Source organism: Triturus cristatus, chromosome 6, assembly GCF_964204655.1.
Source record: "Triturus cristatus chromosome 6, aTriCri1.1, whole genome shotgun sequence".
NCBI classification, from domain to species: Eukaryota; Metazoa; Chordata; class Amphibia; order Caudata; family Salamandridae; genus Triturus; species Triturus cristatus.
This window is the reverse complement of record NC_140589.1, coordinates 1,677,137,208-1,677,164,336: the sequence shown is the minus strand read 5'-3', so window position 1 is coordinate 1,677,164,336 and position 27,129 is coordinate 1,677,137,208. Positions and strand designations below refer to the sequence as shown.

The 27,129-nt window shown below is 45.7% G+C and overlaps 2 protein-coding genes across 6 annotated transcripts in view; one reads left to right on the top strand and one right to left on the bottom strand.

Moving 5' to 3' along the window:
- The window catches only part of LOC146821801 (uncharacterized), a 149,555-nt gene extending 132,275 nt beyond the window's left edge, over positions 1-17,280 (bottom strand). Inside the window, exon 1 of one of the 4 annotated variants that reach the window (XM_085612848.1) lies at positions 17,121-17,280. Coding sequence is in view for 1 of the 4 variants with exons in the window: in XM_085612845.1 (XP_085468971.1) it covers positions 17,072-17,099 (28 nt within the window). In the remaining 3 variants the exon portion in view is untranslated. The other 3 variants (XM_085612847.1, XM_085612849.1, XM_085612845.1) reach the window with 3 other exon arrangements.
- A 40-nt stretch (positions 17,281-17,320) lies between these two features.
- MRPL57 (mitochondrial ribosomal protein L57) lies at positions 17,321-25,360 on the top strand. 2 transcript variants are annotated; one of them, XM_085612851.1, is made up of 2 exons: positions 17,321-17,436; positions 24,973-25,360. In XM_085612851.1, exon 2 carries the CDS (start codon positions 24,987-24,989, stop codon positions 25,302-25,304), a length of 318 nt encoding a protein of 105 aa, XP_085468977.1. In that variant the 5' UTR covers positions 17,321-17,436; positions 24,973-24,986; the 3' UTR covers positions 25,305-25,360. The 2 variants fall into 2 exon arrangements, with proteins under 2 accessions (XP_085468977.1, XP_085468976.1); XM_085612850.1 differs by lacking the exon at positions 17,321-17,436 and adding an exon at positions 17,649-17,788.
- Positions 25,361-27,129: the final 1,769 nt, after the last annotated feature.

The following is a 27,129-nucleotide window of genomic DNA, read 5'->3' as shown; positions in this document are numbered from 1 at the left end:
GGAATCTTATTTACCCTTTGTGGAATTAACTCTCATCTGCAAGAACTAAATGCAAATCTAAGGTGATTTCTTAGCTTGGCTTTTAATGATACACCAAAATTGCGTGTAGTTAGGTTTATCTAGGTCTATGTGCACAAGATGAATGGATTTTACCCCCTGCACCCCAGGAACAACAAAAATGAATCTCTATACGCAATGCTTTTAAGGTGTTCTCCTCTCCCACTATAGCAAGATGGGTCAGGTAAGAGGCAGGCATTGATACCTCCATCTTTAGAGCACTCTGCCTCTAAAGCAATAGCCTCAACAGATTTTTCAATGCAGGCTCGCCTAGAAGATATACCGAATGCAGTACATTGGTCCACAGATTCTACTTTTAAAAAGCTTCACTTTAAACCAGTAATGAACATGGTATCTTTGGTGGTGAGTAAGCTTTGTTTTGAGAAGCATAATACTCTCCACCAGTACCGGCATAGACTATATAATTTCCTATATTTCTTAACTGAAAGTCTAAATTTTATTATTAACACGGAGGCGAGGATTATTCATTTGCAATGATCAGAAGTGAATGTATCCCACCCAGGTAGAGGTAAGGAACTAATAAATAACTGCTCTGTCACTGCGTATGGTGTAAATATTTTTATTGAATTGTTACTTGATGAGGTGTTATGTTTAAAGAAGTTCATTTCAAGTTTAATACTGTGCAGAAAATGTAATGGAAATTTTCGATTTTTCACAGCATGATGGGCAGACAAGCTGGATTTTATTAAAGACACGCAGGCTAAGATTATGCATATATCTTTTCTTTTTTTTATTGCATTTCAACAGAAGTCAATGAAAACAGCACACATTTCCGCCTCGCAGGGCGCATAACTCAAGAGGAAACAATACGAACACAGGCGTTAGATACCAGTCCTGTGCTAGGGTGTTTCTGTAATGCATATATCCTTTATTGTCAAGCTCACAGCAGCAACAATTGAAGAAATCTAAAACTTCAATAACATTCTAATAACTTATAAAAATCCATCAACATTTAGCATTCTACCTTCATTGTTGGAGTTACGAAAAACCAACCAGATAACTTCTAATACTTTAAATTTTCAAGTGCAGCCTTTTCTATACTGAGAAATAAAATTTAAATACAGTCGGTAATCTTTACTCCACCAGGGAAGGTTTTCAGTGGTGGGATAATCTTTGCCTCCGTGTCTTTTAATAAAATGCATATTTTCTGCCCATCAGGCTGTGAAAAATCAAAGTTTTATGGCATGACACGGAGGCTAACATTATGTACGCTTAAAGTTCATTTAACACATTATCAATAGAGCTTGTACTAGGTCTAAAGTAGCAGCTCTTCAACATTGTTTCATTGGGCCAATCCGCAGTTCTAAGGATATAGTGTAGGTTTCCCCCTAGGAAGAAAGCGTTGGATGCTGAGGCGCCCCTAAGGGAATGTACACCAAATATAGTAGTCTCTATACCTGCTTCCTTTATTACCTCTTTAACCCATCTGGCAAAAGTGGGGGATGACACTGCCTTATGAAGTAATCTATAGATTAATAGCATTTGATCTGTTTCTCCCCTCAGGGTCACAGTCTTCCTCTCATATTCCAGCAAGCATTTCACCACGCAATGTCTTTCATTGTGAGGGAAAAAAGGGTACAAATATAGGTTGACATTGTCTTGGTTTCTCTTTTTATGTAAAAGCAAACCCCTAGGGGTTGGTAGGCCCTACTGCTAATATTTAAGGCTTTCATGTCTGAGGTTCGTCTAAAAGATACCAGGCAGAGTAAAACTGTGAGTTTGTAGGATATTTGTTTTAGGGTTAAGTTTGAATTTTCACCCCAACCTTCTAGAACATCTCTTATGTCTCATAGAGCGGCATATTGCAGAAGGGGGTTTGGGACCCGCACACTTCGAATAATTGTTTGGGTTAGTAAGTTTTGTCCCACAGATACTCCTTCTAAAAAGGCAGTGGCCTGCTGCAATCATTGCACTATAAACATTGACTGAATAAGAGTCCTGAAGTGAATAATTTGGATAAGTAGTTTATTACATGCACTGAATTAGTTGAAACTGTATAGTTATTCAGTTGAAGACACCAACTAATTCATTTCTCCCAAGCCAGCCTATATGGTTTTCTTGTGCCAGGTGCCCATGATTCTGATATGTGTTTGAAAGCATCTGCCGAAAGGCATGCGATCTGCCACTGTCTCCTGAAATCTTCGAAGCCATCAGTGTCCGAAGATCTTGCTCTTCTAGAGAGTGTGGTTCTCTTTCTGGGACGGTTATTATTTCCTTGAAAAATGGGCCAATCTCCCTCCTACCTTTATATGGGTATGTGAAATGTCTGTGGTAATTCTTGCCTGCCGAAAAACCTCTGTGTCTCCTCTATCCTCTGAATCCTCTCCCACGAGCTCTTTGTTTCTGTGGGTAGATGGTGGAGTATGACACAAAACCTGGTTGGAATCTTTGGCCGCGTCCCATGTACGGTCTTGAAGAGCCACGGCCAGGGAACTGACCCTTTGTTATCCCGGCCATCCGAAAAACTCTGTCTCGGAATACTATTTTGATGGCCTTCTGGATCTTTTGGATTGAGCTGAATACCCCTACATATTTTGTCATGTCTCTAATGAAGTCATCTCCAAAAAGTAGCTCTTGAGCCGAAGCTCCTTCTTCTTTTGTGGCTAATTCTACTAGTTCCTGATCTATTTTGAGCAGGATGCTCTTCCTTCTCTTGTTTGAGCGGGCTGTGTTGGCATTGCCTAGGAGACAGATGGCCCTTTGCGCCCATTGACGTAATTCCTTTGGGTTAATTAGGGAGTCATCAAGGTATGCCCCTTCCACTTAACGAAGCAGGAGGGCATCGCACTGCAGCGCAGGTGGAGGGGGCAGGTGTTTAGCACAGCTTACTCCGCGTTTGCGAGGGGAGCTATGATATGGATCCGAGCGGGCACCCCCTTTCAGGTGGTGAGGCACATTATAGACCCGGAGGGCAGGTATGTAGCTGTTGGGGGCAAACTCAGGGGTAGGGACATAGTACTCTGTAGTCTGTATGCACCCAATCTGGACCAGGGACCCTACTTTACGAAATTGTCCGGGGAGCTAGCCAGCTACTTGACAGGCCCCATTGTGCTGGGAGGGGACTTCAACTCAATCGCAGACACCGAGCTGGACAGGTCACACCCTCCCCTGGGTACATCCCCAGTCCACAGGTTAGTGAAGCGTAGACTCGAGTGGCAGGGGAGGTGGGAGCTGACAGATGCCTGGAGAACGCAGCACCCAGAGACGAGGGATTACTCCTATTATTCCCCACTACACGACTTACATGTTAGGTTGGACGCTTTTTTGTGCTCTCCGACAGTGCTCCAAACTGTGGCACACGCGGAATACTTAACCCACACGATCTCTGATCACAACCCTTTATTAATGACCCTGGAGTGGATGGTTGAGACCCCGCGGGTCCCACTGTGGCAGCTGAGGCCGGACACCTTAGAGGACCCGCCTTTCCGAGCGGCCTTGCGGGAACGGATTGTACACTATTTTACTGAGAACGAGGGCTCCACGGCGGCCAGGGCACTAGAGTGGGACGCATTCAAGGTGGTGGTTAGAGGCCATTGTATCGGGAAGTACGCTGGCGTGCGCAAGACGCTGCTAGGAGATCTGGACAAGGCAGAAGGGACACTGCGCAAAGCGGAAATAGCGCGGCCGGGTCGTCCTGAGCTACAGGAAGCAGTGTGCGAGGCTAGAGAGCCGGTAGCGGTCGAAGTGGAGCGGCTCCGGAGCTTTGATTACAAAGCATTTATGGTGCGGGCGCACGCTGAGGGGGACAAGGCAGGCACACTATTGGCTTGGCTGGCCAATCCCACCAAGCGTAGCCAACCGATTCTGGCCATTAAGAGGAGGGGAGGGGGCACGGTCACTACTCAGGGGGACATATTGGACAGTTTTTGCTCCTACTACGGGACACTTTACGAAAGCGCGCTAGAAGGGCGGGGCGAAGAAGCGGAGGCCTTTCTGGAGGGGCTACAGCTGCCTCACATAGAGCGGGAGGAGGCGGAGGCACTGGGCAGCGAAATAGACCTAGTGGAAATCAAAGGGGCAGTGGCACGCATGGCGCGGAACAAGACCCCGGGCTTGGACGGATTGCCCATTGAATTTTATAGTCGGTACCTGGACCTGCTGGCTCCACGGCTTCAGGAGGTATATAGAGAGGCCAAGCATAGGGGGAGATTGCCGCGCTCCATGCGTGAGGCGCTGATGATCCCGCTGTTGAAGCCGGGCCGGGAGGGCTCGGACCTAGCGGCCTACAGGCCCTTGTCAATGTTGACAACGGACTATAAAATCCTAAGCACCATCTTAGCGAACAGGTTGCTACAGCATATGCCGCGGCTGATTCACGCAGACCAGTCGGGGTTTATCCCTGCACGAAATACCACCGCCAATATCCGCCGCCTGATCCGCTTGTTAGGGGATCCACTGGAGGGAGCCCGCGCGCCGCTCGTGCTGTCGGTCGATATAGAAAAGGCCTTTGATAGCCTGGAGTGGGACTACCTGTACAGAGTCATGCGTGGCTTTGGTCTCGGGGAGGGATACATAGGATGGACGAAGGTCCTTTATGCCTCGGCGAGGGCGAGAGTACGGATCGGCGCTCTTGTCTCTGACCAGTACCGGGTGGGCCGCGGCACCAGACAGGGGTGCGCGCTTTCCCCATTGCTGTTCGCGTTGGCAGTAGAGCCCCTCGCGATAGAGGCCAGGACAGGCCATTGCTACAGGGGGCTGGTCTACAGGGGGACTCCGCAATTCATTTCCCTCTATGCTGATGACCTGCTTATGTTCTTGGACGACGCGGCTGACGCTCTGACTGGCGCGCGGGGGCTTCTAGCGAAATTCGGCAAGTTCTCGGGACTGCAGGTCAACTGGTCCAAGACCTGCTTGTTCCCGTTGCGCCCTGGCGGCCCAAAGCCGGACGTCCACCCAGAGCTCAAGTGGGAGCCTCACTGCCTCAAATATTTAGGGGTCCATATATACCACTCCGCCCCCGATATACTGGAGGGAAATGTGGGTCGCTGTATAAGAGCGCTGAAGGGCAGTATGGCCTTTTGGGCCACTCTCCCACTCTCGGTGACGGGACGCGTCTCGTTATTGAAAATGGTCGCCTTGCCGCGCCTATTATATTACTTTCGCACGCTTCCGGTGTGGATACCGAGTCCGGTTTTCAGGCAGCTGCGCTCCTTGTTGGTATCGTTCCTTTGGGGTTCGGGTCGACGCAGGATTGCGTTGGCAACTCTGACCAGGCCGAAAGACGAGGGAGGCCTGGCAGTCCCGGACTTCGAATTCCATTACCTGGCGGCGCAGCTTCAGATCTTTACGCAAGAGGTAGCTAGAGTGTACCGGGGCCCGGAGCAGGACAGGGAGGGGGGCACTCCCCGCCATGTGCTGGCATATATTACACTGCAGCAGCGTCTGGTCCTTAGGGACTTGACTATGGAGGAACAGACATTCCGACAATGCTGGAATCGATCGCGGCGGGGGGGCGGCGCCCATATGCGCCGGAGATCCCGTTGGGTATGGTGACAGCGCTCCCGCACGGGGGAGATTGGTCGAGCCTACAAGTATGGGAGGAGGCGGGTCTCCAAGTGCTGGGCGATTTATACGAGGAGGGAGAATTGCTCCCTTATCAAGCGCTGCAGGAGCGGTTCGATCTTCCGCGGGGGGACTACCTGCTGCACGCGGCGGTCACTGGGGCGATGCGAGAGTACTGGGGGGAGGGGCTCCGCGAGCCTCCTACGTCTGCGGCGTGCCAATACGCTATGATGTCGGCGGGCACCCGCAAGGCTGTCACCTGTCTCTACTCCAGAATGCTGAGCGCAACATTACAACCGCTGACAGCCCTGAAAGACAAATGGGAAGAAGATCTACAAACAGAGATTCCCGATGCTACGTGGGCGGGCCTGGTTAGAAGGGCCAGAAAGAGTACGAGAAATGCCCGCTTCCAACTGATCCACTTCTATGTCCTCCACAGGGCTTACCTTACTCCGGGCAAAATTCGGACATATTTCGGGGCGGAGGAGGCGGCGTGCCCTAGGTGCGGCACGATTGGAGCGGAGCTCGGCCATATGCTATGGGATTGCCCCCACCTGAGTGATTATTGGAAGGCTGTGTGCGAGACGCTGACTGAGGTAACAGACAGGGAGTTGCACTGTAGTAAAGCAGTCTGCGTTCTGCACTGGTTCCCACACACTCCCAAGAACAAAACCACGAGTAAATTTATAGATATGGGCCTCTTCTTAGCAAAAAGGGAAGTGACGAGACTGTGGAAATCAAAGTCGGGCCCCACGCATAGGAGATGGCTTAAGGAGCTGCAGAGGTGGGCGGCGAGCGAAAGTACACTTAGGTACCAGCTAGCGAGCCGTAGGGAGGATGATAAGGCATTGGAGGCGGCCACAGCGTGGGAGGTGATGGTGCAGGCCCTGTGCAACAGTGAGACTGAAGACGGAGGGGTCCCATCGGACGGGGAGGGCAGCCCCCGGGCTACTCCAGTCGCACACACACAGTAGATAGGTAAACACGACACAAAAGTACCCAAATTCATCTATTCGAGCCTCCGCCAGGCGTCGATGAGAGCACTGTTGGGGTGGGGAGGGAGGGTGAGGGCACTTGGGGTTCGGATTAGGGGATGGGTTTTGTTGGGGAGGAAGGGGGGGGAGAAAACATTTCAAAGCAGAAAGTAGACGTCCTGGGAGTAAGTCAAAGTCATTAACCGCTGAGATCGTTCGGGGACACTGTCCATTCTGTTGACGCTGCCCGGCCTCCGGGATGTGGGCTAATAAGCTGTGTACGAAGATATCCTAGCCTGCCGGAGATCTGGCGCAGGGGATTGAGGCGCAGACCCGTAATGTATGTACAGTGATGATCCTGTGATTCTGCAATAAAAACGGTTTTAAAAAAAAAAAGAAAAAAAAAAATCAAGGTATGCCCCTTCCGCCATTTCGAACATTTTTGGGAGCGGTTCAATCAAATCAAGTAGGCATTCCTTGCATGACTTTAAGCACTTATCGATACCTCTCCTAGGGTCTTTTCCTCCTTTAGCTATAAACAACAATCACTACCTTTAGGTCTAGTTCAGGGGTTGAGGCAACCTTGTCTGATAAGGAAAGGTGTGGAGATTCAGATCTCAGGCGTGATCTGTAGTGCCCAAGACACCGTCCGATTCACCGCCAATGCATGAAGTTATAAGGTTGAGACGCTTTTGTATTTTTTAAGCCTTTTCGTTGTATTCTCCCCAGCGATCCTTTTCCTTAGGGCTTTATTTGCACAGTCTGCCCCTTCAGGGTGTCTTGAGCTAGCAGTTGGCGAGCCTCCTTGTGAAAGGGCCTCCAGTTTTTTAATAATCATGTAATCTAATGACCCAATTACTTTATTAATGGTTTTATTTATCAACCCTTCCATCCTATCCTCCATGCTTCTCACTGAGGGATCGAGGGACATGCTGGCAAGTAAATAGCTGTCCGTGCTGTTGGATTCTGTCTGACAAACTAGTTGTCAGTTGGTCTGACCACAACTGCCAGAATTCATTTGGTTTCCCAATCTATCTAAATAGCAGTTGTAGTCTTCTTAGTGTTATCTTCCCAAAGTTTTAAGATGGCTGGTGAGTGTCTCTCAGGGCCTTTCCTCTTTCTTAGCGCTTTCTTAGCGCTGTGCTGCATGTGGGGAAAGACCCTGAATAATTTCCTCGGGACCAGCGGGTAAGTTAATTTATTCTTATTATTCTATTTTTCATTGTTGAATCAGCAAGGCATGCAATGCGATCATTAGTATTCGCTGCCCTTGCTTATTGGTCTTGTTGTCTTACTTTGATCATTTACAAGGCCGGCAAGACGCGACGCGTTGCGTTGCTAAGTGCTCTCGTCGGCCTCGAGATGTTTGTATCTGTGAGCCGGTCTCTTGCTGAGTCCAGCTCACGTGATGATGCTGTGATAGGTCTCGTTGCCGTAGCAGCAGGACTGAACCTGTTTGTTAGGTCTCGCCTGACCCAGCGCATGCGCTGGTCTGGCGAGACTTATTGAGAGGGCTCCAAAAAGTGCTACCAGGCCAGCCTAGAGCTACAGTGCATGTGCGCGGGCGCGCGCGCCGCGCTTTGCCGTGATTACTTTCACTTTCGCGGCCGCATGGCCGCTTTGCATAGCCAATAGGTCTCGCTTTTGGGACCTTATAAGTATTTAGTTATGCAACTGTTGCATGGCTAAACACTTATAAGGTCCCAAAGGCGAGACCTATTGGCTATGCCAATGCTTGTTTTTTAAAGCTTGCGAGCTCAGACTCGAGGCCTGAAGGAAGAGCGAGGTCTGGCTCGGTAGAGGATCTGATGCGCTGTATTTAGTCAGTTTCGGCCTGAAGGGGCCAAAAGAAACCCCCGTGTGTCATTGGGTCCGGGAGTGCGAGGCACCCCCGGTCAGAGCTGACACATTTACACTAAGAATGAGCAAAAGGGAACAATCCACCCTCCCGTAGTTTACCTCCCAATAACCCACCGTAATCTAAGTGTTGGAATGTGAAATAATTGAAGGTTAGAGAGAGGTATTATAGGTAGGGGGTCAGGTAGGGTAGTAGCTCAGTCGCATAAATAAATAAATTCGCATATAATGTTAACAACAAGGAAGACTAAAGAAAGTGTACTTATCTGTGAGCAGCAGCAAAAAATAAGGGAGGATGCTACGTGTTGATGGATTTTATAAGTTATCAGAATGTTATTGCAGTGCTAGATTTCTTTAATTGTTGCTGCTGTGAGCTTGGCAATAAAGGAGATTCGCATAAAGTTAGCCTCTGTGCCATGCCATCAAATTTAAACCTGGTTGTATACCTAAATGTTGCTCATTAATGATTAAGATTAAGGTACATTGAAAGCGTTGGTCTTTGCGAAACAAAACATCTAAGCAAGAGCAATCTGGAGTATAGAAATGGCTTCTGTAGCTTAAGAGGACTATGAGCAATGTGATTAAATAATGATTTGGACTACTAGTTCCCTAGAGTTTTTGAGTAAGTTTTTTTTTAATGTTAGATGATGGCTAATGTAAAAAATAAAAAAATAAAGTGAAGAGAGATAAATCAAAATCCTCGCCTACATATAATTTTACATTCATACAACATGGCAATACTGTCATAGGATTATAGTTGCTAATTGCAGACAGTACCTTAGGGCCTTGAACAATGACAATACTGTCAGGGTCTCTCATCAACAAGTGTTGAATGTCAAAATACATATGATCCTCAGGTTTGTGAGTCATGCCACCTAACTTTCCAGGACTGGCTGGAATGACAGTCCTATCAAGCACTCTCACTGCCATCTTGCAGATATTAATTTAGAAATTATAAAAAATGGATATTCAAGTTGAAGTACTTCAGAAAATCACAACAAACACCAGTAGGTTTTCACAGTGAGTGGTCCAGGTATCAAATAAGAAATTAGCTTTGGATTTAAAATTTAACATGCAAACACCCCATAGTCTACATAAGATAGATCAAAAGGTTAGTCTTGGAATTCATTTGTAAAGGCACTAAAAGAAGGGTCCTTTGTGGGCGGATCACTTTACACAACAGGAAACTTCTACTGTGCCAGAGGGACCCAAAAATTAATACTTAATTAATATCACAACAATTATATATATATATATATATATATATATATATATATTTTTTTTTTTTTTTTTTTAAATGAAAAAAGATTTACTGTTTGTTTCGGAACACAAAAACAAAGAACACATTCAAAAAGCAGCAAACCATTAGTAGTCACCGTTACATTAAAATACTCAAAATTCATTCTGCTTACACACAGTTTCTCAGATGAAATTTATGAAACATCAATTATCTAGCCCCATATAAAAACAAGCATTTGCAATGCAATAGGTCTCGCAGTTACGCAAGTTTAAGCTATTGGCATTGTAAATGACAATGCCTTTTATTTATGTTTTTAAAACAAAAACAAAAATAAAAGGCATTGTTATTTGCAATGTCAATAGCTTAAGCTCGCGTAACTGCAAGACATATTGCATTGCAAATGCTAGTTTTTTATAGGTGCAATATATCCAAAGTGCAATACATACATAAAGACGCCTTTCAACACAGATGTTTAACTAATTTAGAAAGAAAACCTTGCGAGTCGATTTTAGGGAGGAGCTTGTTTTAAGGCATCAACATGTAAGAATATTAACGGTCTCACAGTAAAAATACAATAAAATTTCATGGAGCTACATGAAATTGTATAAAGGTCAGGTGCATGGCACAATTTGTCTATGCAGACACACGTGGGAAAGAGGAAGTGACACGAGTACAACCCAAACATTACCAGTATTCAACTATGAAATCAATGGTAAGACATAGCACACCAACAGTCAGCTAATAAGTAAGCAGCAGAAACAATGAAAAAATAATGAGAATGTAATCGATAATTTACAAAACAGGATTTCATTAAAAAAAAAAATGCTATGCCTTGTTTGCACTGAATGAGCAGGGAGATTTCATAAAAACATTTACTATGGATATGCAATTCCCTATTCCCACTAAACTGCTATGTATTTACAGATTTCTTAAATCAATAATGACACGGTGATCACAGCAAACACACAGAAAGGGGTTAAACTATTAAAAAGAGTAAAATCTACATAGTGGGTATCAATGGCTTGAGATTTTTCAAACACCCATGACCGATATTGTATTGACTTGAGTGCTGAAACAATTATAGCTACAGCACAAACAATCCATGCCTCTAGTACTGTACCTCAACTATTTTGAATATAAAACTCAGGTTTTACCTACCATAAGGGTGCGAGTGCTCCATCTTGAATTTCGTTTGATGGCACCAAATACAATGCGGATTTCTCCCTGAACAACAAAAATATTTTTATCCACCAACTACAGCGCCGTCTGGGATTCTGGCTGAGAGCGCGAAACTGAAAGCACGGTGGGAGCGCACGAGACGCCGTGAACGTGCACATCGGCTGTCCCGGCGTAAGCTGAGGATCGCCAGAGAAGACACGCCGTCTATCCGCACTGAGGCTCCGAGTTTCAATGGGAGGTTGAACTGTCCTTGAGCCTGGCACGCACCAAAACACGCTCCTACGACAGCACGGCCAGCGTGACGGCAGCGCCTGAGTCAAGAGGTACACGGAGCACCCCGTGAGCTCTGGGAAGACGTAACGGTAAGGAATGCGGGGGGTAGCTGTAATACAACAGCGCGTGGTTGAAGCTGCCAAGCGCTATCCACATGAGACTATGAGCGCCTCATGAGCGCCCCTGCCCTCTCTGCAAGGATTAGCAGCCCCAGCTCTCCGCCTCCAGCACAGAGTGCCGGACGGTAAGTAACTATCCCGCCACATAATGACACACAGAGCAGCACTTACTGTGATGTCCTGAGCCGCTCCCAAAGCAGGTCAGCCTCCTCCATCACGGGGCTCGGCAGCAGGGCGCGCCGGGATGGTTCACAGAGACCTGAGGCTGGGGGTCCCTTGCCCGGCGATGAAGTTCAGTGCCACGTGGGCTTAGGCTCCCTGGACCGAGTGAGGAGGCGTGGAGCTCGTGCTGCGTCTCAGCAGATCTGTAGAGGAAGGCACAGGAGCAGGCTGTGCTGAGGAGGCAGCAGGCACGATGAGTGCTGGCACGGGTGACACGCCTTAACAGCAGAGAGGCGAGCCTCGCTCGTGAAAGTGACAGCCTGGGGGAGCACGCAAAAGTGATTAGATCACCAGAGAGGAGACGCTGCGGGTGCACATCGGCTGTCTGAAAGAGACGCCGTGAGCGTGCACATGGGCTGTCCGGGTGCATGTGCACACGCAGTGCACATGTCCTGTCCTGCCACTTCAGCTAACGCCGCCGTACGCGTTCACAGCTGATATCTTTCAAGCGGGTGCACCTATCCTGTCCCGCATCGCAAAGCAAGTCGGCGACAATAGATCTCGCTAGCGAGCAGCTCCGCTGCGTCGCTAGGCGAGACCGAATGACAACCACTAAATAGAGGTGAGGAACTTAAAGCCAGAATCATCTAAATCAGGCTATGTGCTAATATCTTTGTGCATTCATTTTCATTTCTACACGCCATCTCCCAGTTTGAGGTCGGTTTGAATTGCAATCCATTCCATCATTATCCATTCATTTATACTCTTGTGCCATAGTTTATATACTGGGCCCCTATAATGTTTCAGTAGATTCATGTATCCATTTTTGCCAAAATTAGGCCTAATAACATCAGACTTGACTGCATGGGTTTCTTCTTTTGGAAAAGGTGTAGACCCAGCATACAATGTTTAATTTTCAACTTAACCATATTACCTACTACTATTTGTAGTACAGCTACTATCTTTTACTACATTTGTATGGTCCTGCATAACCAAGTTAATTGAGTAAATCTGCCCCATCTGATTTAAATCTGAGGCAATAAGGGGAAACAAGGGTGGTATATTTTTTACAACATTATATGAATCAGGTAAGTTATATGAAGATATTTAACGAGGGTGAGGTTACTATGTTACTCAATGCTTTCTGAACAAAATCTATTTTTCTGTTCCATTTATCATTCATAAGCAGAGTACCAAATCCACGTCACATTTCATACAATGAGGCCAGTCGGAAGCCCCCCATGGTTAATGCCAGTGTATCCAATAGGGTGCAGTCTAACAGTGAGCCATTCCCATTTTTGTATGTGTTGCCCTGGACAGTTTGGCTCAAAGAATGAAGTGCCCCACTCGCAGCCCCAGCTGCATCCTTGATTCTTCAAAGGTTTGTAAAGTTTCCCCCTCATTCAAGTTTCCCATTATTTTGTAGCATTATCAATCCATCTCTCCGCTTTAGCCTTAAGCTATACTTTGGGGAACTCTTAGGGTCCCCATAACAAGGCCAGGTTCACAAGAGTGTCTTCTTTAGGATTACTATTGACATCCAGATCCACAATAGTTACATGAGAGACTAAGTAAAAAGCTTGCAGCCCACCTTTATTGCGGCGAGAAACAAGAATCTGCAGTCCATGTCTTCAAATAGTATATTCTCCGTTCTGTGGATTTCAGTCAGCCATTCCAGAGGATGTTGTCACTGGGATGTCAAGGAGTAGTATTCCAAATCTGGCACCATTAGTCCTTTCAGTTTTCACCAAGGTCATACGACAATTTCAAAGTGCCCTGGGATGTGCCATAACCCATATAATGAATGTTATTATACTAGTTAGTTCTCTGAACATTTTCCTTAGCATCGGGCAGAACAATTGCCTTCAGAAACAAAACAGACACCTGGCGACACATTCTTTATTAAAGCTACTCTGCCCATCATGGAAAGTGACAATTTCAACCAGAATTCCACAAGTCTTGTGTCTGAGCTAGCAGGAAATCCAAGTTTCATTTGATTTTTTTTCTATAATGTAAAATTCATCAGTTTGCTATTGTAGTCTCAGATGAGTAAAGACACCCTTTCCATTGCGTGTCCACACCCTCAAAGACAACAATCTTGACTTAGACCTATTAGCATGCAGTTCATCTTCCAGTATTCATTTAAGAACTGTAGCATATGAGGACTAGATACAACAGAGTTTTTCACGTACACCACAGTGTAGCCAGCCTACAGTGACATCCCATGTAGGGTGGTACCTACCTTAATCCAATTTTACATCAACTCCATCTCCATCCTGACTGATTTTATCGCCAAACAGAACAGAACATGAGCAGAGACCACAGGCATCCCTGGTGGATGCACTGCTCCAGGATACAGCTATCAGAAGTGATGTTACTGGTTCTGACTTGTGCTAGAGATTGTGAATACAGAAGAGGTATCAACTGCAGGCGGAAAATTTAGCATTTTAAGCACTTGGAACATGAATTCCCATCCTATTATATTAAACACCTTCTCGTAGTCCAAGGAGGTTACTACACATTTTCTCTGTGTTATGTTTAGTACTTAGTGGAAACCTGATAGGGGTCTGTAAGGCTTGAAGTTCTCTGGGCCTTTTCCAGGTTTGGGATCACAGCAATTCAAGCATCTCTTGGAAACCAACCCCTGAAAGTATTCAATACAGACCTCTTGAAGCTTAAACGGTAGCCCTCCAGCATATGCCTAGCAAAACACCATAAGGATTTCTTCTGGGCAGAGAGAATTCCCACATTTCAAAGAGTTTGAGTTGTTTCATGAATAAAACCAATATATCTGCTGTCAGCACAAGGATATATTGTAGTGTGCCATATAAGTTAACAATGCACAAACATTTAGAGTAATCATGGACGTGCTAATTTGCACTGGTCATAACAATTAGATGTAAAACTTACATACAGTATTTTACAAACTTTACATCGAAACGTAGGTATGCATATGTACCGGCGCATAAGTAACAGATGAGGGGCACATCTCTCCAAATATAAATGAAAGAAAATACATCTGCTGTCAGCATAGTGATCAAGTAACTCTCCATAGAAGTTAACAATATGTAAACATTCAGGATAATAATGGTGCATTATAAACAATGGATACAAAAATCATGCTGCACAACAAACATCATGCTAGTTTTCACTGGTCATACTGATCAGATATAAAACTTACATACAGTTCTTTGGAAACTTTACATTGAAACATAAGTGTACATATTTAAGGAAGCATAAGACACAGATGATGTGCTAACCATTACTCAAAAGAGCCGCTTGTCTATTGATTTCTTCAAATTTGTTAAGGCAGTGATTCACTGTGTCCAAAGCATGTCACCATTTGCATTCCTTTGAACTTAGAATGGACGAAAAATTTCCACCCCTGGGATTGCGGATTAGCTTCTCAAGGACCCACCACCTTAGGCTATCAGCTTGGTGCTCCATGGCTTGGAAATGCTCAACCAAAGGTACTTATCCGACTGCAACGTTGGAGGATCCTTGCCTGTACCTTTTGACATGTCTGCCCAACGTACAATTTTCCACAGGGGCATTCAATTGCATAGACCACAACAGAGCTGTTGCAGTTTGTGTGGTGCCTCATTGTGTACTTATGGTTCAAGAGAGTAAAGTCTTTTATCTCCATTGTAAGTGTACAAGCTTTACGGTGTCTGTACTTCTAGTGTCCTAGCAATGGTGGTGAATTCAGTTGCGTTCTCATGGGGCACATGGGGTTCTTAGAAGAGAGCTAACAACATAGGCCCTAATTATGTCTGGCGGAAAGTCATCCGACAGCTCGTCAGTGGCTTTCTGCCTGACATCATAGGTTTCTGCCAGACTGCCATATTACGATACTGGCGATCAGGGGGGAAACCCGCAGGGGAATTCTGCTCTACTTCCAAAGGGCTCACAGAGTCCATCATGGCTGCAGGTGAAGTAGTAATCGCAAAATGACAGAGAAGGCAGCCTCGGCTCTGCTGTCGGGATTACGTTGTCGCTTTCCACCTGCCTATTCATGTGGTTTGCCTGCCATGAAAAGGCAGGCAGAAAGTGACTTTGTAGATCCCTAGCAGGGCCCCCTTCCTCCATGGCCCTCCACTATGGGGCCTGAGGGGAACCTACGCTGCTCCCTTAAACATTCCTGCACCTGCTGGGAAGAGATAGAAAAACAAGCCAGGCTAAAGAATTCAATTTTTACCATTTTATAAGAATCCCTCCTGGCCTTACAGCTCGAGGAGGCATGGCTCACAATCACCACATACCCCAGATTCAAAACCGCAGCGAACAACGTAACTAAACGGATCTCGTTGCTGAAGGACAAAACCACCTTTGCCAAGAAAAGTCACGCATGAGGAGTGATACAATCGTATCAGTCGCTGAAACCCCAAGCGTACTTATCAGAACACTTTCCACAGCACAATAAGCACTACCCGACGCTGCTGCGGCTGGGTTCTTCGCCCGACGAAAGAACTAACTCCGAAATGGAAATTTACCTGGCCGACCAAAGAATGCTGCCACTGCAGACAAGGAGAAGAGTCACTGCTACACCTTCTATGCATTTGCTCCTCATTACAAGAAATCTGAAAAACACTGCTCCGTGAGTTGAGGAAGGCACAAATAAGGACATGTAGAGGGGCAGTTATACAATGCCTCGGAGGCTTGTCAATTCAACTATCTTGTAGAGCTCTAACCTTCTGGAAAATGGCGATAAAATAACTGGACAAAAAAATACAAACAAACTATCTGTAGCAGTCCAGAACTGAACGGCCTGCTCAAATTTTCAAATAGCACAGCTATCTTTTATTTTATTGTTCGTAAATTTTTACAATAATATTTTATTGTACAATCTGATACTTTTTAAATCTAATCAGACAACTGTTCAAGTATTTGATTGTGTCATGTATTGTTAAGAATTCCTAACTTAATTTATAATGTACTATGGTGGTTCACATACCCTTTTATGATTTTTAATGAAATCAAAGTATTATGACATGAGTTATTTTGTGTTCAGTCATGTGATCAAAGTGCATTGGCTTTGTGTAGTTACTCAAGGTGAAGGGAGAAAATGGGTAAAGTGTTCAGACCCATTGCCTTATGCTGTGGGTGTCCGAAGAAAACTCTGAGTGACAGTTTTACAGACCTACAGAATACATGCCAAGGAAAGAGTGAGATCTGGAAAAAAATTATCAGAGGAATTCATTTTCCCCATAGACGAGCAATTGAATTGAAGGACATTTTAGAGTGGAGAAAGAACAAATAAAGCAATTTTTGGCTTTAAAAATCAGAAGTCTCCCGAATGAATCAGGCGTGCTGGCATGTATTCAATGGGTGAAGCCTATTGACCACAAGTCTGTCTTGGTGTTAATATCATGTATTATTTTTTTTACCAAAACATCAACCTCGAAAAGCTGTGAAATCTAGGATTGTATCCCTTCTAAAATATAAAACAGGAAACACGTGAAATCATTTAAAAGTATTTGAGAGTTGACTAAATGATTGTTTTGCCATGCTATAAAAGCATGCAGGGGGTTTTACACTAAGTTTTTTTCCTACCAGGGTTTGGCCCTTCAAGAATAACAAAATGTAAACAAATGACCGGCGTTTTTATGAGAAAGGTGATAGTTCCGACTGCAATAATGGGTACTATTTGAACTACAGTCCTCGATTGCGCTTTAGAAGAAATTTACCTGTGGGTTTAAGAGAAACTGTACACATTACACACCGCAAGCCACTCACCAGCGACACCAAGAATTTTCCTCAGTGGTTCGTTAACATTCCTATGAACGTCTGCCGTCGAGAATCACCGAAAGAAAGGGCACAGTTTAGACAGCGAGGCGCTTCCATCCTATCATTTGCGCGGAGACATATTCCATTAGTTGTGTAAAGGCGTAATAACACTGGATTCGTTGAGAATAATCCGGTCGTCGGATTGGCTAGGAGGACATCTCGTCATTCATTGGCATTTGAGTTTTGAGAAAGTAACGCGGCTAGTTATTGGTTGCGGTGTGAGCTTGCCTGCTGCGTATCGCTTTGAGGTTCCTTCTTCCATACGGTACCGAATTTGCTTTGTTTCACGTTGTTTGTCTGAGATCGCTGGGTCCCATAATATGAATTAGTCATTTTCCCGCTATTCTCAGCTTGCGACGTTTGACTGAAAAAATATACTGGTGATCGGTGTAAGTTCTGGTGCGTGCGCTCTTTTCCAAGGGCATATCAGAGAGGACGACTGATCCGCAGCCGAGAGCCACCCGGTTTGTACCTGTGTGACAAGCCCCTCACTCTCCACTGACACTTCGTCCACTCGCTGGAGCTCGGAAGCCTTTGCCTTCAGCTTTCGACTGTGTTTGTACAACTCAGTCCGATTCATCCACTGATCGCTGGGGTCTTTACGGCCCCTTAGGACGGTGAGTGAGTGTGCTCCCTCCTCCTCCCTCGGTTCTTTAAACAGGATACACTTACCCAGTGTTGTCAGTTTTTCAAAAGTCCGTTAATACGTATTGGATATCGATGAATGTTGTATTTTTTAAGAATTTCTGCTTATTTTTAGTTGACGCTTTTTAGGTCTCGCCTGACCCAGCGCTTGTGCAGGTCTGGCTAGACTTTAAGTAAGGGCTTCAAAAAAATGCTACCGAGACCACAGCTTGCAGTGCATGTGCGCGGGCGCGGGCTTGAGCAGAGGCGCCATATGGCGTGATTACTGCTGTGCGCCCACCACTCGCGCAAATGCACTGCAAGCTGTGGCCTGCGATAGCATTTTTCACGCAAACAAAACTGTTGCCTATGGAGTCCTTTCAACACCCAGCCAATACGCGTCTTTGCGTGTTTTTTTTTGTCTCAGTCCCCCGGCACAAGCAGGCATCCACTTCTGTCGTTTTTGCTGTTATCAGCCGTCCTGACAGAAGTGGATGCCTGCTTGTGCCCCTGGGGAACTGAGCAAAAACAAGCATGCATCCACTTCGTTTTGTTGCGATCAGCTTGTTTTACGTGGCATATTTACTTACACTTGTACTGCAACCCTTAACTTAATCTCACCACTACAGCCCCGCCCCTTGCTCTCACCTGTACAGCTTCTCACTATGCTCTCACCACTGCAGTCCCTCCCTGTTGCTCTCTCCACTGCAGCCCCTCTCCTCGCTCTAACCACTGCAGCCCCTCTCCTCGCTCTCACCTCTGTAGTCCTCCCCTTGCTCCCACTACTATAGCCCCTTCCCTTGCTCTCACCTCTGCAGCCCCCTCTGTTCTCCCCCCTGCTCTCACCTCTGCTGCCCCTTCTTGCTTTCACCACTGCAGCCCCAGCCATCGGATCACCACATCCACCGTCTCCTGTTCCTGCCGATGATGTATTTGCTGTTCGCCTTCTCACGTGATTGCATTAGCTTCACCACTGTGATCACAACCATAATTCGCTAACCTGCCTCCCCTCACTCTCCTCTCTGGCTTTCTCTTGCAACTTGTTGTAATGTTTACACTTGAATGTATGTCTTTCATTTAATCCTTCCTTTGTGTCCTTTCCTGGTAGCCTTCTAGAAGGATAGAATGTTCTATGCTCGTGGCTGGAACCTGGCGGGGTTTGAACTCGGCAGTTACGAGTTCGGTCAGCCGGGAGTTGGATGTTACTCACCATGTCTCTTCAATAAATCTACGCCTACCTTACCTGCAGTGCCTGCTGTCATTTCTACCGAAGTCAACTTACTTCACAACTCTTCTTTCTCCTTGTAACTCCCTTCTGTGCACGTCCCTAACCCTCTTTTTATTTTCACGTGATCTTCCCACTTCCTCGTGTCCTTTCACTCCTCTCACTTCGTCTCTCTCTAATCAGCAAAACCATTCTCGCCATCACAGTTTCTGTGCCCCTCCCGTTTAATGTCCGCCCTTCTCTTGGAGCGGCACATTCATATCCTGCGCAGAAACTTCATTAGCTCCACGGCTTCCAGAGAGAACAAGCATTTGCAATGCAATAGGTCTCGCATTTACGTAAGTTTGAGCTATTGGCATTGTAAATGACAATGCCTTTTTTTTATGGTTTGGTTTTTAAAACATAAATAAAAGGCATTGCCATTTCCAATGCCAATAGCTTAAACTTGCGTAAATGCGAGACCTATTGCATTGCAAATGCTTGTTCTTAGGTAGTGAAGGGATAACGTCTTGCCATGGCCTAGAGCTTTTTGCATGAAAGAACTTTATTTTTTGCCATTCTTTACATTTATTTATAACTCGTAATTATTTTTGGTTTACTTACTATTTAGAGCATTCCATCTTTCCCTTTTATGTAAAGATGAATGTAACATTAATGTAGCCTTTTGGTTCTCTTCAAATAATCCAGTACTTGTGTATATGTATGAGGTCAAATGAGGTGTTTCTGACCTCTTTTGAGATAACCACAAATTTCTGTTCCTCGGTGAGAGGTTACCGTAGAATTTTTTAACTGAGAACCATAAATGTATTTAATTGGCGTTTTATTGAAAATTGTTGTGACAATTTACTTAAACAACTGATAGCCATGAATGAAACAGCAACATGACAAAAAATCGTTTGGAATCAATCAATAGCGCGGCTAATCAACCAAGAGAATATTCGGGCGCTGTGCTGCAGGTATCAGTTGAAGAGCCAGGTCTTGAGTTCCTTCCTGAAGTGGGTCAGGGAGGGTGCGATGGGGAGGGCGTTCCAGGCTTCGGCGGAGAGGTGGGAAATGGAATGTCCTCCGAAACGGTAGCGGCAGATTCGTGGTATGAGGGGAGGATGATGTGCGCAGAGCGGAGATTCCTGGTCGGTTGCTGGAAATGCAGGAAGTGGTTCTTGTAGGCTGGTCCTTGGTCGTGGAGGGCTTTGTAGGCATGGGTCAGAAGTTTGAAATGGCATCTGTTCTGGACAGGGAGCCAGTGGAGGTCCTTCAGGTGCTGGGTGATTTTGTGCCCACATGGGCAGGTTGAGGATCAGTCTGTCTGCTGCGTTCTGGATCGCCGCGAGTCTTTGTATGTGTTTGGTGGTGGTGCCTGCATAGAGTGCGTTGCCGTAGTCTAGTTGGCTGGTGATGAGGGCCTGTGTCACTATTTTGCTGGTGCTGATAGACAGCCACCCAGTGGTGGCTAGTAGGCAACGGTGGCGGGGGGATGGTGGGTTGTGGCCGGGGGATGCGGGGGGGGGAGAGAAGAACGTAAAAAAAAAAAAGAAATAATTAAGAAAACATACCTGCTGGTCGTGTCACCTCAGCCGCCGCCTCTCCTTGTCAAGCAGGAAGCACCCAGACTCCCAGGTACCCTAAGCCAATGACAATGCAGCGTTGTGATTGGTTCCCCAAAGCCAATCACAATGCTGCATTGCAGCGTTGTGATTGGTCTGACCGCCGTGGTTCGGTGCTCAGACGGGACAGGAAGCCTGTGCATGTTCCCCACCAGGCTGTATAATGCAGCCTGGTAGAGAACATGCAAAGTGCGCATGAATGTTTGGCCGGTCCAAGACGGCCGGTCAAACATTCATGTGCACTTTGAGTGTGCTCAACACTCCTCCCTTTGCCCCTGCTCTGACCGGCATTGCCCCTCACCGCACCTAGGAACAGAAAAATAAATGATAATAATGTTTTGTCATCATTTGATTTTTCCTCTGCACTGCTCTTAAAGCAGTGTGGGGATGTTTCTTCACCTTAGCGGAGGATTCGCAACTGCAGCCACCCAAAGACTTTGTGAAGCATGCGGATTTTGGCTGAAGAAACGGCATTGATTTGACATTTCATGGAGAGTTCACTGTCCATGATTATTCCGAGGTTGTGGCCGTGGTCTGTTGGTGTGGGGTTTGGCCCGAGCTCCGCCATCCACCAGGAGTCGTCCCAGAGGGCGGTGTGTCTGCCAGAGATCAGAACTTCAGTTTTTTCCATGTTGCGCTTCAGGGTGTCTCTCATCCATGCTGAGACATTCTTCATAGAGTTGTGGAAGTTGGTCTTCGGCGAGGTGGGGGTAGTGAGAGCGAGAGGACAAGCTTTGTATCATCAGTGTAGGAGATGATGTTGATGTTGTGCAATCTGACAATGTCTGCAAGTGATGTCATGTATATGTTGAAGATGTTTGACTGAGGGTTGAGCTTTGGGGTACACAGCAGATGATGTGCTTGGGTTGCGAGGTGAAGTGAGGGAGGCAGACTCTCTGGGTGCATCCTGTGAGGAAGGAGGCCATCTATCTGAGCCATGAATGAAACGGCAACATGACAAAAAATAGGTTGGATTCAATCAATCAATAGTGTGCTAATCAACCAAGTGGGTATCCGGGCGCTATGCAGCAGGTATCTGTCAAAGAGCCAGGTCTTGAGTTCCTTCCTGAAGTGGGTCAGGGAGGGTGCGATGGGGAGGGCGTACCAGGCTTTGGCGGCGAGGTGGGAAAAGGGATGTCCTCCGAAAGGGTAGCGGTGGCTATGTGGTATGAGGGGAGGGCGAGGTGTGCGGAGCGGAGATTCCTGGTCAGCTGCTGGAAATGCAGGAAGTGGTTCTTGTAGGCTGGTCCTTGGTCGTGGAGGGCTTTGTATGCATGGGTCAGAAGTTTGAAATGGCATCTCTTCTGGACAGGGAGCCAGTGGAGGTCCTTCAGGTGCTGGGTGATTTGTGCCCACTGGGGCAGGTTGAGGATCAGTCTGGCTGCTGCGTTCTGGATCGCCTGGAGTTTTTGTATGAGTTTGGTGGTGGTGCCTGCATAGACCGTAGTCTAGTTGGCTGGTGATGAGGGCCTGTGTCACTGTTTTTCTGGTGCTGATAGACAGACACCCAGTGGTGGCTAGTAGGGAACAGTGGCGGAGGGATGGTGGGATGTGGGGGGGTTGAAAGTAAAAAAAAAACAGACATAATTAAGAAAACATACCTGCTGGTTGTGTCGCCCAAGCCGCCGCCTATTCTTGTCAAGCAGGAAGCACCCGCGCTCCAAGGCTCCTTAAGCCAATGACAATGCAGCATTGTGATTGGTTCCCTAAAGCCAATCACAATTCTGCATTGCAGCGTTGTGATTGGTCTGACCGCAGTGGTTCGGCGCTCAGACGGGAGAGGAAGCCTGTGCATGTTAGGAACATGCAAAGTGTGTGTGAATGTTTGGCCCGCCCAAGACGGCTGATCAAACATTCATGCGCACTTTGAGTGTGCTCAACACTCCTCCCCTGTCCCCTGCTCTGACCGGCATTGCCCCTCACCGCCCCTAGGAACGGAAAAATAAATGATAATAATGTTTCGTCAGCTTTTGATTTTTCCTCTGCACTGCTCTTAAAGCATTGTGGGGACGTTCCTCCGCCTTAGCGGAGGAGCCGCACCTGCAGCCACCCAAAGACTTTGTGGAGCATGGGGAATTTGTGAAAACAGGCTGAGGAAACGGCATTGATCTGACGTTTCATGGAGAGTTCGCTGTCCATGATTATTCTGAGGTTGCGGCCATGGTCTTTTGGTGTGGGGTTTGGCTCGAGCTGCGACATCCATCAGGAATCGTCCCAGATGGCGGTGTGTCTGCCGGAGATCAGACCTTCAGTTTTTTCCATGTTTAGCTTCAGGGTGTCTCTCATCCATGCTGAAACATTCTTCATAGAGTTTTGGAAGTTGGTTTTCTGCGAAGTGGGGGCAGTGAGAGCTGAGCACAAACTCTGTATCATCAGTGTAGGAGATGATGTTGATGTTGTGCGATCTGACAATGTCTGCGAGTGATGTCATGTAGATGTTGAAGAGAGTTGGACTGAGGGTTGAGCTTTGGGGTACACAGCAGATGATGTGCTTGGGTTGCGAGGTGAAGTGAGGGAGGCGGACTCTCTGGGTGCATCCTGTGAGGAAGGATGCCATCCATCTGAGCGCATAGTCTGTAATACCAATCTGGCATAGTGGATAGATGAGTGTGTGGTTGGAGATAGTGTTGAAAGCAGCGGAGAGGTCCAGGAGCATAAGGATTGCTGGTTCTCCTCTGTTGATTAGGATGCGGATGTCGTCTGTTGCGGCAATCAGGGCTGTGTTGGTGCTGTGGCTGGCTCTGAAGCCTGATTGGGATGAGTCCAGCAGGTTGTTTCTCTCCAGGTGTTCGTTGAGTTGGAGGCTGATGGCCTTCTCCGGGACTTTCGCAGGGAATGGGAGCATAGAGATGGGACTGTAGTTCCGAAGCTCGCTGGGGTCTGCCAAAGATTTTTTAAGGAGGGGTCTAAACCTCCACATGGTTCCATGCGTCAGGAAAGGTGGCTGTGGTTATAGAGGCGTTGAGGATCGTGGTGAGCTGGTGGCTGATCTTGTCTTTTCCAAGGATGAAGAGTCGATGGGGACATGAGTCGGTGGGTGATCCTGAGTGGATGGAGTTCATAGGAGTAGTTGTGTTTGGTGTGCTGAGTTATTTCTATTCGGTGAGCGGGTGGTTGTGGTCGGAGGGTTGGGGATTGAAGTTTCTACAAACGGTTGCTATCTTGTCGTGGAAGTGGTCGGCAAGAACGTTGCAAAGTTCCTGTGAGGAGGGGATCGAGTTTTCTGTGGCTGACGGGCAGGTGAACTCTCTGACGATGGTGAAGAATTCCTTGGTTTGGTTGGCGCTGGTCTCGTTCCGCTGCTCAGGGACTCCTTTTTTGTGGATTTGAGCTGGTGGTTGTAATAACAAACGTGGGCATTTTAGCCTTAGTGAGGGAACGAGGGTTGCTTATGTGAGTGTCTAGCTGCGTTTGGGAGAATGGTGTTGTTTACTGCATGCCCACCATTACTCAGGGAAGAAGGGTTTCTCTGGCTAGACTCCAGACGTGGAGCGCAACCGAGTGTCACTTTGGTTAGAATTTAGCAATTTGCTGGTGAACAAGCAGTGCTTTGGTGAGTCAGTCTCCCCTTAAGGACTGCAGGTGTTCTTTGGCTAAAACCCGGTTCTAGTAGGAAAACAAGCATTTGCAATGCCAAAGGTCTCGCATTTGCAAGAGTTTAAGTTATTGGCATTGTAAATGACAATGCTTTAATTTATCTGTTTTAAAAACTAACACATAAATAAAAGGCATTATCATTTACAATGCCAATAGATAAAACCCTCACAAATGCGTGACCTATTGCATTGAAAATGCTTGTTAGGAGCTGTGGTCCATACTGGTAATACAATTGAGAAAAACATGAGACAGTGGTGAGACCATGTTAACTCTAACGCGGAAGTAAATCTAACTAATTCTAGAGTGGCAAAGAAAATTATCAAACTCCTGCCCTGCTTTATGAGTGCGTGTAAAATTGAGGCAAGCAAGGTTCGAGAGCTTGATTTCTGTTGATTCTCATCCCCAGATGTTGAAATAAATCTTCCTCAATCTCTCGGTGACCCACCCATGTGCAGAAAACAATCCCTGTTTATTCACCTCTTCTTTCATCTAATGCTATCTCATCTACTACATCATCTTCTTAGCAATAAAACATCATCAGTGATCAACAAGTATTGTTTGTTCCTACAACTTCTGAACTATTGATCAAGCTTACAATTTCCTGTGATTATGTATGACCTAATTAAAAAAAAAATATTTATCTGTATGCCTATGCCTGCCTAAATAGTTAAGATAGCAACATGATAGCTATGTTCTTTGTGACTATAGAATTTTGAAATTGCCTTCGTAACGTGGTTTTTTTTCTTTTCAGTGACCTGGAACAAAATGTTTCTCACCACAGTGCTTCTTAAGAAAGGAATTCCTGGTAAACAGTGGATTGGCAAGTACAGACGACCGAGGCAAGTTACATGGCAGATGGAGCGTGCAATGATTAGAAGATTAGAAATTGAAGCAGAGAATGAATATTGGATTAGTCGGCCATATATGACCAAGGAGCAGGAGTTCGGACATGCTGCTGAACGTCGGCGTGATAGATGGGAGGCCTTTAAAGCAGCGAGGAGTCTAGCTACTTTTCCTCCACACAAATTTGTAGAAGATCATTTAAACCATTTAAAAATTAGTAAGAAGTGGACTGCTGCATAAATTACTTGAACATGTCTGGATTTCTTTGTGGTTCATAATAAAAGTTCGAAATACTTTGCATGTTTGCTTATATGACAAAATGGGAGAATAGCTTTTCGACACAATTGCTGCATTTTCTCATTTCAGTAGGATTATGTTTTGCTTGAACGCATGCACTAAAACAATCGGTTGTTTCTAACCAGTCTGCTGCATACAACATATAGAAGAATACAACAGAAGTGGCTTAGCTGACTGTGAAACTTAAACTTTGGAAAATATGAAACTCCATTGTGGGCCCTAAATGTGCTCACAGAGAACTGTTTTATTTATTTTTAATGCAAAGTATTTTCAAAAAACAGTTTTAGAAATTCATATCCTAGACATTCCTCATTTTTTTTAACAGTAAAATTTAGAACTGGATTAAAAAGCAATTGGCCTGTTCAGCTTTGCTTCAATTTCCACATTAAACAAGTAATGAAACAGGAAAAGATATACAAACACCCCTGGACAGCTGTAAATGTTTTCTGTACACTGAGCAAGGATTCCACCACACTAAGCATTTGACTGCTTTTAATTTCTTGCCTTATGAACTAGTTTCAAAACAGATTTTATGCTCTATTCAATACTTTTTGTTGTATACATTGGTTTGTGGCCTTTTATGGGAGGGTTTGTTAATTTCATTACTAACCCTTCCCCTCAACCTTTTCTTTGTACACATGCTCATTACCAAGGCTTTTAAAAAAAATACTTTTTGTGGAAGGGGAAAATTCTTGGAAATAATTATGCACTTTCCATGATTTGTCTTCCAGACAGTCACTTGTCAATACCATATTGATCAACACATAACTATGCAGGAGACTTATTAAGACCTTTAAGAAAATTACGTTTTTATAAGTTCCACCTGATAAATGCTATTCCATCACTGTACAATGTAGCCAACTGTTCTGTGAAAATGAAAAATAAAGTTTGGAGAAAAAACTATACAGGAGACTTAAAGAGGGTGGGAAAGCTATTAATACGTCTAAATGGAAGTGCTGATGATTTGTCTGCAGAGGCATACATTCCTGAGCACCTTTGTGTGCAAGACCTAATAGTTGACAAAATAAAGTCAAGAAACTTAGGAGCATCCAGTCTACCAAATGGAGTGTGCAAAGACTTTATCTGTACTGTCCACCAGCTGTCCTCGATATGTGTATGTATGTGGTATTTCTGTACTGCAAACCTAGTCAAAAGGCAGCGGGTCAAAGACAATTGTTAAGTCAATGAATGGTAGGAGAGATAGCTGGTTTGTGGACGTTTAATGCATTGTGATTAAATACAAGTGGAGGATGCTGGTCGTGATGGCTATGTAAATTATATATCTGGGTTTTAAGATTGTGCGGGATAGAATGGGGAGCCAAAGGAGTTAGATCAGGATGTGGGTGATGTGGTCATATGTCTTTAGGCTCTGGATGTGATGTGCTGCTGTGTGTATGATGCCCTTAAGGGGTGTCAGTATGGAGTTTGGAAGCCATGGAGCAAGGCATTACCACCATCCAGATGTGAGAGTACGAGAGCTTGAACATCAGTTCTTTAGTTGCTTTCTAGAAGGAACTATTTCTAAAGAAAGTACATGCAACCCTATTTGCTCTACACCCATTTCTAGAGAGAGGTGCCTGATCCAGCGAAAGACCAGGGACGAACACCTCACAATCAAATGAAAAATTCAATGGGCCTATACACACAATCCGATTTGCTGGCTGTTTTGCTGGGGGTCAAGTTTTGTAATTACACTTCAATCTTTTGTTTAGTTAACTCTCTTGCAGTCTCAAATTTATTTGAGAGATTTATTCAATGTCTAACTAAT